The sequence below is a fragment of the Lonchura striata genome, chromosome 3 (assembly GCF_046129695.1).
Source record: "Lonchura striata isolate bLonStr1 chromosome 3, bLonStr1.mat, whole genome shotgun sequence".
In the NCBI taxonomy this organism is placed as follows: Eukaryota; Metazoa; Chordata; class Aves; order Passeriformes; family Estrildidae; genus Lonchura; species Lonchura striata.
The window spans coordinates 73,221,325-73,234,134 of NC_134605.1; the positions used below are offsets into that span (position 1 = coordinate 73,221,325).

The 12,810-nt window shown below is 33.6% G+C and overlaps 1 protein-coding gene across 4 annotated transcripts in view; it reads left to right on the forward strand.

The window, feature by feature from the left end:
* ASCC3 (activating signal cointegrator 1 complex subunit 3) overlaps nt 1-12,810 on the forward strand; it is a 248,972-nt gene that overhangs the window by 92,552 nt on the left and 143,610 nt on the right. For all 4 annotated transcript variants that reach the window (XM_021533823.3, XM_031504402.2, XM_021533826.3 and 1 more), the window contains one exon: nt 10,216-10,392. In XM_021533823.3, the coding sequence (XP_021389498.2) occupies nt 10,216-10,392 (177 nt within the window). The remainder of the gene's footprint in view (nt 1-10,215; nt 10,393-12,810) is intronic.

Here is a 12,810-nt window from a genome sequence, read left to right on the forward strand (position 1 = left end):
GAAATGGAAAAAAGAGAATAGAGAATTTTTTCTTTAATCATTTGCAAAAGAAGAATTCAGAGTTAGGCAGTAAATAAGATTGGTCTCAATGGTGAGATGTGCTTTTAGAAGTAAAGTAAATCTTGGAATTTGGGGATAATAAAAAGGAAGGATTTAGAATAAAGAAATAATGGGAGGAGGAAGGACAGAGTCCAATTTTTTTTTTTTTTTTGTCATGAAGAGCAGAATTTTATCCACAGAAGTAACCTGTAACAAATTTAAATGAAATTATTGTTTTTACGGCTCTATTTGTAGTATGTTAAATGTTTAAAGCATTTTAGCTTTCAAGATGCTATTTTTCTTGGTAAGGCTACACTAACCTTGTTAAGGCTTTTTGAATCATCTGATTCCAACTCTTCTAAGAACAGAATAAAATTAATGTCTGCTCTAATCTAGTGCAGCAAGTGGAAAGATCCTGTATAAAGAACAATATAAGTAACAATTCTTTAGAAGAAGCTAAATTTAGACTACCTCAATGACACTACACTTTAACTGTTTGATGTTGTATTTTCTTTCTTAAATGGTTTTGATAACATTGTTTTTCCTTAGGTGTCTTTATAGTAAACCATCTCAGGTTTTAGCAGTGACCATGATAATCATTTTCTTCATGTCAGATTGCAAGACTTATTCATTTTTTACTGTGAAATTTTGTGAGACTTGTAAGATAGGCTTCAGCTGTTCAAAATAGATGTTGAGAGCCATTTTATCTGTCCTACATTACTCAGCTTGGCATTCCATTTCTGCTTTGTGTGGACACAAATCTCCCATAGATACTTCCCTTTTGTATCTGTCAAGCCTGCCCGTGTAACTTAAGGAATATAAAATCTGAGGCAATTATGTCTTGGGTACTGAATCCTATCTTTAGTGCATTTATTGTAATTATCTTAGCAGTATCTTGCTTCAGCACTCATTTAAAAAATAGCTCTTTTTAAAAAAGGGTATTTTAATCTCCTAGAATTTCAAGGTTTGTTTTACCTACTGAGTTGGAATTTAATTCATCTGGAGCTGAAGCTACCCAGTTGGAACCCTTCCTTAAGTGAAACAGTTGGAAAATAAAGCAATATACAAATTTTGGAACTGACCATCTCACCACCTTATTTATTGTAGCTTGATAAGAATAGTGGAGACTCATGTATATTTTTACAAGTAGGTAGCTTAGGAAAGGGAAAATTTACAGTATAAAGGTACACTAAAAAAACCCACTGTTAAAAAGAAAGCAAAATTACTTGTAGAATTTTTTAGAATTGTGCTGTAGAAAACAATTGCTGACAAAAATATTTCACATTGTAAGCCTCCCAGAGAGCCCAGAGACAAAGAAACAGGAGATGTTTTGTACAATTGTCTTAGGTTTTTACTATGAAAACAAATTATAAGAGGAATGCTTTTTAAAATTACACTGAAATGTTATACTTCAGCATCTGAGCTTGCAGGCATCATTCTATGAAGTTTGCAGTATACATCCACAGGTATGAAGTTACTGGAACTTTATGCAGTCAATAAAGAAAGATAACATAATGTATCTGATTTCAGAAGAACTTCAGTGGAGTTTAGTGAAAATACTTTTATAGATGCTCAAAGTGTAAAAAAAAGTCACATCAAATATTTTAATATTTAATATTTATTACTTAGTGAGGACAAAAAATGTTGTTGCATTTTCTTGGTTTTGTTCCTTGCCTGTAATTCCATTTTATATATTTTGATAGAAATTCATAAATGTCCCTGGAGCATGAAAATGAGCCAGGCTATTTAGTCCATTCCTGGAGAATGTCCTTCTGTCTTCAATGATTTCAATCTCCTCTCCAACCCTTCTTAAAGTAGTTACAGAACTTACTTTTTACTGATGTCTATAGAAATATCATACTTGTTCAATATTCATGCACACAGGAAGTAAGAATAATTGTTCACTTCTTGAAAAACATAAAATACCCCAAGGACAATATTAATCTGAAACATCCTTGTGTCAATTACAGCACTGTAGTAATGCTGAAATCAGTTACCTGATTTGAATATTGGTTTCAGGCATATAAAATATTGACTATTTTTTCTTAATTTGTAGTAGAGGGACAGTAATTCAAAAGAAAATCCATTGCAGAGTAGTAGTCACTAGATGAGAACTGGAGGCTGTAGTAACTGAGATCTATTCTGGTAAATACCATTTACATTTTCCCACTTTCTGTACTGTCACTTTTGGCTCCTGCAGGAGACAGTGCATTCAAACAGTATAATTTTTGATCTGACCCGGAACAGTCATTTTTTGTATCACTTCTAGAACAGAACCATGATAAATTCCTTTGAATACTACTTCAGCCTTTTCCATAAATCGCTAATAATGCATGTACCTGCAGTTCCATGTGGATTGTTCTTCCCTAGCTTGTATATGAGACATTGTCATGATTCCTGTGTGGGACAGGATGTATAATGTAGTGCCTTTTACCTGTTGCAGGGTTTATTATCCTGTCTTAGAGAAAAACCATCTAACCTGTTTCATTGGAGGTATGAGGGGTGTTTTGTTTAGATGGTGTATTACAGGAAAAAAAAGACAGTGGATTGGGATTTTTTTTGTCTTTTTAAGAATTAGCATTCAGTTAGATACTTAGGCCTAGAGCTCTGCCAGAAAAGAATGTTTTGAGATACGTACTGATATGAGGTAAAAATACAGCTATCCAAATGCATTCTTAAAGCAGGAATATCCTGATGCATTAGCAGGTCTGTCCTAATTTGTACCTCAAAATACTTGAATGATTGATGTAGTTTCCCCAGATGAACACTGAGTCACACCATTACTGTAAGACTTCAACATGCTCATTTTAACTTATGGCATTTTTTAGAATTAGGTTTTCTTTAAACCTGGAAGGATCACATATATATTGGAATTGCTGACAGTTTTACTCATAGCAGAATGAAGGGCATATTTGTGCATGTTTGCACTTTTCAAATTTTAGAGAATGTTTTTGCAAGTGATTTAAATTGACTTTGCTAAACATTTTGGTGGTAAAATTGCTCAGAGCTCTGTTATATACTGTAGGTATAACATCAAACAACTTATTTGAATCCAATATATAGCTTTGATGTTTAAAGTTTTAGTCCAGAGCATAATGCAGATGTAAAACTGAAATGCTTAAACTTTTTAATCAAACTTTCCACACTACGGTAATATACTAAGGTTATTAGCTTGAAAGAAAAAAATCCACAGTTTTTACAGGCCACTGAACTATTTTGTTATAATTATTCAGAGATTTTGATTACTTTCTTGCTGCTTATAGGTATTTTTTCACAAAAAGGCATACTGAATACTACGCTTGAGTTATGCATAAGTTTTGATACTTGTTCTCAATATATAAGTGATAAATTAAATAAAAGAAAATCTATATTAAAAGCTTTCTCAGATTTTGAGATACCAAAGCTGCCATCTTAGACATACAAATATTGTTCTCAGCATTGTCTCATTCTTCAAGTTAAAGTTTTAGTTGCTTTATGTTTTTTTTATTAGATCAACAAAGTTACTATAGATGGGATAACACAGCAGTACAAGGAGTACAGGAGACTCCTGGAATACACTGATGAGAAAGGCCTCCTCCAGGCAATAGAGGACTCAACAAGAAGAGGTGCTCTGCTGCACCTTTTACTCATCAAGAAAGGAGGGGCTTGTTGGGGAAGTGAAGATCAAAGGCAGCTTTGACTGCAGTGGCCATGAGATGTTGGATTTCTTCCCCTGGAAATTCTTATGTTTCCTTTCTGAGCTTTCTTTCCTCATGCTACCTTATTTAAGGAGCTTTTTCTTTCAGCTGTAATGTATTTTCTTTGGTTTTATTTTTCATTTTCAATATTTGTAGTGCCTTATTATTTCCTCTACCTATTTTTTTTCTGTCCCTTTCATTTGCTCTTTTGCCTCTTACTAGAGATAATTGGCAAACAAATTCAGATGTTACTCACCCAAACCCAAATGTCTAATTGTTATCAAATTTGGAATTTTTATATACTTGGGATCCCATTCTTGATTTTGATGATTTGATCAGTTTAAAAAAAAAAAAAAAAAAAAAAAAAAAAGTTGAGACTGATAGCTAATGACATAAAACCAGCTACTTAGATCTGTCTTTTATCAAATGGTGGCCTACTATAGATCTTATAAGGGTCTTTTGGGACTAGAATGACAGTGGCATTTCATTTTAGGACTAGAATGACGGTGGCAGTTCTCATCTTAAGTGACTTCTATTTGTCTTTTGTCTCTTTGATATTCCATATATAAACTAATCAAGTTACTCAGCATCATTTATTAAAGGATAAGCCAAACAAGGTTACTGAAGCCTTCTGCAATATTTTTTCCATTTCAAACTGAAGTGTTGTGGGGCTTTTTTTCACTGGACTTTCCTATATTCATGATTGTATTTGTAAAACATGTCAGCAGAACTGGACATAAATAGAACTTTAGTGTTAGCTTGGTTGTGACAGATGCAGAGGTAGAGGGATTCCCTTCAATTATGCAGTTTTATTCTTTTTATGCCTTTAAGAACTGAATGTACTGAATTTGCTCCTCTTTTTTGGAGTTTGCATTCAGGTACTTGTTTCTTAAATCCTCAGACAAACCTCTTAAGAGTTGCTGCAGGATTAGCTCATTGATATGAGAATGTTTCCTGAGAATAGTGTCTCATTTGCAGCTATGGCCAGTTATAGAATGAACTAAGTGAAAAGAAATTCAGTTTCAATGGAGCTATCAACCTAGATTTATCTGTATAGCTGACACACACATCAGTTATATTAATTCTGCCAATCACCTGCCTTTGCAGTCACCATTTGTTTTGTACTGCATATCATCAATAAAATTATTAAATAGAGCTGGGCTTAAGCAGCAATTAGAGGAATCCCTTTCTAATGTCTATTTTTCAATTATAACTTCTTTTAAAATCTGTCAGTTCATCAGTTTATGATAAATTTAATGCATGTTTTCTTGCTACTCTGTGGTGTTATTTTTAGGCAGTATGTTGTGCAGCCGTATGTCTAATGAGTCTTACATGAGTCTATCTTGTTATGTTTTGGTGTGTAAAAAAATTAAATTTTCAAAATTACTTTTTTAAAACAAAATCTAACCCCCATTGTTTGGAAAATGTTATGTATCAGACATTTTGATTAATTTTCAGAAGCTTTTCTCTTACTGTGCATGGAAGAGATGTCATGAAGTCATTCTGCATAACATTTCTTATTAATGATAGGTTACTGTTTTTCCATCGTAGTGATACACCTGTGGAGTTTAAAATGTAATAGTGATTGTCATACATTTCGTGGTCTTTCATATTATGGTAAAGCAGTGAAACTAATTTTAGAAAGGTTCAGAGATCTTTTTTGTTTCTTAGTTTAGGAACAAAACAGTAAGCAGAGCTTGAAAAGGCTTTCTATCAGTCAGAAAAAATTGACACTGTGCCAGGTATAGAAATAGCTTAATGGATATATGCAAAATGTAATTTCATAAGACAAAATAATGCATACCTAGTATTTAGCCGAGGGAGAATAATATGGCTTCTAATAGTTCTTTGTGCATGGTTACATTTTTTCAGTACCTCTAGATTTTAAAATATATTCTAAATGGAGGACTGAGATCACAGTATTTTCAGGGTTCATTGGATGCAGAGTAAAACTAATAAAATTACTTAACTAGATGGTTGCTTAGTAACAAATGCATTCTGTGCAGGGTGAGTTGTAGATAACGTCCTATATAGAATCTTCAAAACTGTATTAGTAATTGCATTTTTACTATGTACTTAGGTTTTGCAATTTCACTGTTTTTTTCCATTTCTGTTCTTAAAACTAGACAACTGCATCTATGTGAACTTATTGACAATTTAACTATTTATTTGCTAGTAAACAATATAGCCATAAACAAAAGCTGATGAAACATTCTAACAAACTTCCTGCTTTGTAATTTTGAAACATTTAATTATTTTTTTAATGTTCTGAGCTTTACTGAATTCTTTTTCCATTTCTGTTTCTCCTTTGTTTTGGATCAATTGCACAGGTCCTGTGAGAGAGTGAGACAGAGCCATTCTGTGGGTAGGATAGTATCCAACTAATAACTAATGTGAACCCCCATATGTAGTACTTCATTCTTACTACCACTGAATAGGGGGCCCAGGAACCCAAGTTAAGGTTCATATTCTTGCACATCTGCACTAAAAACTAAGAAATGCTTGTGTCTAATTTTCTGAGTATCTTTAGTGTACATCTGAAGGGCATAAAGACTTGAGTGCAGAGGGTGTGTTGAACTGATCCTGGGTAATCTGAATATCAGATTAATTTCTAACTAGCAGACAATTCTTTGAAGATTAAAATGTGTAAACTTATCTGCTTCACTTAATTCTGTGCTCAAGTTGAACAATCAGAGATACAATTTCCATCTTGATTGTAATTTGTTCTGTGAATGTGGTATTTTAATACATGGAAATGGGAAGGCTGCCAAGATCACAAAGTTCAGGAAGAACTTTAGAAGTCAGATAAAAGAGTATCTCTATGCACACTCTGTATGCTCTCAAGTGGTGGCTGTAATGTAACGATATGCAAGTCTGAAAACCTATTAGAAGAAAATGATCCTGCTGTGATCAATTTACAATCCGGAGAGGCACTTCCCATACCTGATCCTTTATCATTTACAGCATACACGCAGATGACACTTGCGTGGAAATCAATACTGGCATAGCTATCTGCTGATTATTTTTTCTGTATACATGGAATTTCATGGTTTGGTAATTGTGTTCTGTGAATGCTGTCAATTCTCCACATGCCATCAAGAATGTTTCTGAATTAGATATACTAGTTAGATATGTCAATTAAATATAGCAATGGCAATTTTATTTCTCACTTCCAGTATAACATCAAGCCAATAAAACATAGTAAGGCTTTTAAGGAGCCTGGTGTGCAAATACTGTGTCAGTTCAGGTTTTCAAGGAAAGCCTCGTAAGTTTCAAATGGTGCTTATTATTTTACTGGGATAATTAAACACATGTAAAGAATGAAATGTTAAAGGCTGAGTTTCAGTAGTGTAGGAAAGGCACTTAGCTGCCTACTACGAGCTACCAATATGCAATGTAAACAGAAAAGTTTGTCATCCTAATTGTGTTATCAGTAATTTCTACTGCCATTTCAGGAAGAGGCTGTGGGTTCATGGCTTCTTGTATATGAAGGCATAATCTCTAGTTGGGGCTTCTAGGATCAAATAAGAAGTGATCCAGTAGTTGAAAAATACTAATTTTTGAATGATCTGTATTTACAAAAGGCATCTGTACACTTTCAAGGCTTACTGATCTTTAGAAGCGCCTGAGAGTAAAAGATGTTAGTGCTTGCTTTTCAAGGGGAAATCAGAAAAGTATTTAAAAAATGAATGCAGAGGACTCTGTTATAGAAATATGTTAGAATTCTAAAAACCATTATGGAAAATCAAGCTTCTATACTGCTTGGATAGATGAATAATAGATACATAGTTGAAACTGATTTATGATCACAGAGAAAATGCAAAAAAAAAACATGTTATGGTTGCATATTCAGGTAGTCTTGTTTTTTTATTTTTTAAGTTTAGCAAACTTTTAGTCACTGCTGGTTTTATATTACCACGTATAATTGAAAGAATAAAAGCCCCTTGTTCTCTATCAGCATGTGATGATGTGCATAAACTAAACACATAAGTGTTTAGTTTACAGTTGGACTTTGATCTGGACATAAAATAATTGGAAGGATCGTTATGATACATTTTTATTTTAGTGTAAATGTCCCTCTTTTTGCATCTTGATTATTTTATATATGTATATAAATGATATATATTTTGGGTGAGCAAATACAAAAGTAGATGGTAAAAAAATAAAGATTTTTTTTTTTCATGGTCTGGAAAGAACTTAAGGAAATTGATGGAATTATTAAGAGACTTATTAAAATTATTACAGGGATGGAGTTCTTTCTTCTTGGGGAAAGGCTGAAAGAACTGGGAGTGTTCAGCCTGGAAAAATGAAGGCACTTGGGTCATCTCACCTTTCATTACCTGAAGGGCACTTAAAATAAGCTGGAGAGAGGCTTTTTACAAGGGCATGTAGTGATAAGACAAAGGAGACTGGCTTTAGACTAAGAGTAGGTTTTGTTTGGATATTAGGAAGATGTTCTTGGCTGTGAAGCTGGTGAGGCACTGGAGTAAGTTTCCCAGAGGTGTAGATGTCCCATCTCTTGAAGTGCTAGGGTCCAGAACAACCTGATCTAGTGGAAGGGGTTTAAAAAATGTGCTCTAAATATATTAGTAATCTTAGTTGCTTCCTTGTGTTAACTATCAGCTTCAGTTGTCATGTGGAGTGTTAATTTGGGGTTTTCAATAAGTTCCTTAGCTCCAGGGTCAACTGCCAGGTCAGTGACACAAAGTGACTTCATTTTACTAAGGTTTTGAAAGTGTGCAACTCTCAGTAAATTGTAACCGTCCTCTGTTTTTATTTTAAAAGAAATATTTGAAAAAAACATCTTACATTTAATTGCTGTAAAAATACTTATGTCCATGGTTATTAAGCAGTGTTCTTGTTAATTGTTTAAATACTTGAAATGCTTTCTTGCCTTCAGATGGAACTGAGAATGCTTTCAAACTAGTACTTTCAGGCTGTTAGGAGATTTGAAAAAAATATTGTTATTGAATTTAGCAAAATCAAGTAATGTTTTCCAGATGGGAGCTCAGTTACACTTTAAGATTGCTGTACTTACTAGGCAATTGTGAACAATCTACAGAGTCCATATATCAGCAAGTGGTAATTGTGCTTACAGATTCAAGCTTAAAAATAGAGTTTGTAAGCAGTAAGTAAATGAAGATGTTTGCACCACAGTGCCCAGGTGCTGGCAGAGGTGGCTGCACTGTGGCCTTGGGGAGGGATGGCTGTGTCTCAATGAGCCAGATGTGGCCTCTTACAGCAGGCTCTGACCAGCCAGAGGTGGTGGCACCTCTGGTAAAGCATGGTTAAGAAAGGGTTAAAACTCTGTGCAGCAGTTGTGAGGGAAAAACCATGAGAAACAGCCCTGCAGACACTAAGGTCAGTGCAGAAGGATGTGGTACTCCATGGGACCATGCCAAAACCAGAAAAACCCAGACAAAGGGGGAAACAACCCACCCTGCACACCTCCCCCACCTCTCAAAAAAACCCCAAATCTCAAATACCTCAAAACTGTGTGCTTGAGGATGACTGTAGTTTTAATTTAACTGTTTTAATTGTATTCATTTCACTTGAACTCAAAACAGGTGAGTAAATCAAAATCTAACTAAAGCCTCATATTTTTTTAATAGGATTTAGCCAGGTGGAATTTACCAGACTCACCTTGAGACATTCACCCATTTGAGACTAGTTGAGAACGTTATATATGGCTTCAGTTTCAGTGTCTAAAAAGCCTTTATAATAAAATTACCATGAACTCTGGTTTTAAATAATTATTCTAGTTGTGAGCCAGCCTACGCAGCCTCTAATGTTCCAGAAGGAAATGGGAAAATTCTTGTGTACTTTGTTCATTCAGGTCTTCTATGTGCTTTCATTCTTTCTGAAAATTACCTGAAAATACATATAATATGCAGGCTTTTGTATGGAACAGAACATTTAGTTGTAAAGCACCATTTCTGTCCCTTATTAAATGGGAGGGCATGTAAACCAAACAGCTGAGGAATGAAAGATTCTGATAAAGAAGAAATTAGAATAAAATGCAGGTTATAGAGAACTAGAATACATTGTCTAAGAGAGTAGTGGAAGCAAAAACCTAAGATGGAAGAGTGGCACAAATGAGATTTGTGTTTCTTTCCAGAATAGTAGTCTGATGTGGAGTAAGGAAGAAAAGACACAGAATCACGTGTCACAGTTTTGCCTATAAATTGGACTATCCCTTCGTAGCAAAGCCAGTTTTCTGCTATTGTTCCTCCATGTCAGTTAATGACTACTTCACCTTTTGGAGGGCAGAAGTACAATAAAATAGAAAGATGAATAAGCAAGATTTGATGGAATTGCAGAATGCACTGGTTTCTTAATACAGGATAATCACCAACTCACATGTATTGTTCACCTTTTGTAGAAAGTATTAACTGTATCTTTCACAATAGTGTTTTATAAGAGATGTTTTAAAACTCTGTGCTTGATTCTTTGGATTACAATACTTGGAAAATTTACAGTTTGTCTGATTTTTTAATAGGTTGAATCTACACAAAGCATGATTAGGATTTTGGGCCTTTCAGCCACATTACCCAATTATCTTGATGTTGCTACATTTCTACACGTGAATCCCTACATTGGATTATTCTACTTTGATGGTCGTTTCCGACCCGTACCTCTGGGACAAACCTTTATAGGGATCAAGACAACCAATAAGGTAAGGAATTGTGAATGCCAAAGAAAAGGTTGCTGTTTTTGTCCTCTTTTTGATCATGCTTCATGTATGAATGTGTATGGGGTGCTTGTTTATTATACTACGGGTGTTTTTTGAAGCATATTTTCTTTTGTATAAAGATATACATAATTGAAAGGTGCTTTAAGAATCTTCTGTCTTCTGTTTACCATACTTGTAAGCAGTCCTTGTTGCAGTTTGATACAAAGTTATTTAACTTTGCATTGCCTCTTCTTCACTGCTAAATTTTGCTTGAAGAAATCACCACCTTCAACTGCACAGTCACATTAGCAGCTGATTATTTTGCCTCTTTCATTTCAGGTTTCCATGTGCTGCATCTTGTTTGGCTGTATGGATGCATGAGGAATGCTATAAGAAAAATACTAATTTTTTAAATCTCTCTATATATTATATAATATAATAATTAGAATAATAAAAAATAATTATATATAAACAACATGCATTAATCCTAAAGTTACTGATGAAAACCTTAGCATGCTAAGTCATTAATTATCATGTGTACATATTTGATAGAAAGTGTATTTAAAGTGATCCCTAAGTAAGCTTCTTTACTCTTTGTGCTATTGCTCATTTTGGGAAGCATTAAGACAATAGTCAGGTATAATATGCCTATTAAAAATCATTAGTGCAGTGACACTTGACACATAAATTATAGTTCTTTAAATACAGGACTTTATACAAACACTTTACATAGATTTCCAATACATCTCATTATCTTATAATTAAGGTTTATGTAGTTAAACTTTTCAAAAAATATTATTCACCTGTGATTTAAATTAATAGAAATCAAGACATTTTCATTCAAAAGTTAATTTCGTAGCTTTATCAATCATAAAATATTATTTAGTTTTTGTAAAAATGGATGTTGCCTTTCTTACTAGGTTATTTAAGTAGTCATTCCATCTGCAGTGCAGGAGAGGAACTTATTTTGCAACTGTAGGGGGATGTTTCAAATCTAAATAAGGACTAGTTTACCATATGGTGCTTACCATGATTTGCATATTTTAATCTTCATTAATTGCTTTTAATACCTTCACTCTTACTTGCTATTACTTTCAATTCATCTTTCACTGCTACTTGATTCTAATATTTAGTTTCTTTTCACTATATAGTAAGAAAAGAGAAAATACTCCCTTTCTTCATACTCACTTTAGAATGTATTTAGGATTCAAAAAATTAAATATATAAATAAATCTTGTAAAATTTTAAATTATTAAAAAACCAGTAATTTTCTAGAGAAGCATAAGGAGTTGAGGAAATATTAGGAGATAATAGTTATTCTGAAATGTGAATACCTGGCAGACTGTTTTGATAATACCACAGCCAGGAGTTTTTTTTTTTTAGAAGATTATCATTACAATTTCACAGGGCAAAATGTATTTTACAATCAAAATAATACAAGTTACAGCAAGCAAAAAGTAGAAGTATTAATCCTCTTTGAAAAAGGATTGTATTCAGGATAATACAAATATTAAAGCTGCCTAGTTACTGCCAATATCAACATCCTTGTGGTCTTCATGAGAGGAGGAAAGCAATGTGAGAAAGTCCAGGATCAAAAGCTGTTATTGCAGACCATCAGCAAGTGCAGTCAGAGCTATGTCTGTAGGCACACTGATGAGTTGCAAGGAGACAGAGGGCTGTTAGTTACTTCAGGTAAATGCTTTGCCTCAGTTTGCTGAAATCCTGAATCAAAAAAAAAACCAAACAAAACTCCGCCAAAATTTGGAGCTGATTAGCAATTTAAAGAGCCATGGGAAAACTGTAGGCAAGCTTTTAAAGGCAAGGACAGCATGATGTATTTAGTATGCATAGAAGTTACCCGGAAAAGCTCTTAAAACTCTCTGTGTTGAAATTCTTGGAGCATATGGCACCAAGACTAAGGTTTGACTTGTTCAGTCAAAGTCTGCTAATGACAGATATTTTTCTTTACTATCAGTCTTCTTTCTTTATGCATGTTTATGGTTTTTTCTTTAGATACAAATGCAAAGAATATGTAATGTTAATTTTATAGTATGTATACGTATGCATATATGTTCATGTGTCTTTATGTACTGCTCTTGTAAGTTTCTTCTTAATGATTTTCACATGCTATTATTTGAAAAAAATATATTTGGTAAAATGCTAACTTCTCAATTTAAGAAGGATTAGACTGAGTGCTTGTCTTTAGCACACATACCCATATTTTCTCGTTTTTTTATTATATTTGTATGGTTTTGAAGACAAATGTTCTCTTACCTATAAATCTGTTTTAAAGTTTTGTTTTTCAGCTTTCATCTAACTAGCATTAAGTCCAAGTATTATATTTCCATTTTGAAGTATGTACCTGCTTTGCTTTCATAGAAAATTTCTTTGTGCCAAAACAATTTGGTTATGTGAACGCAC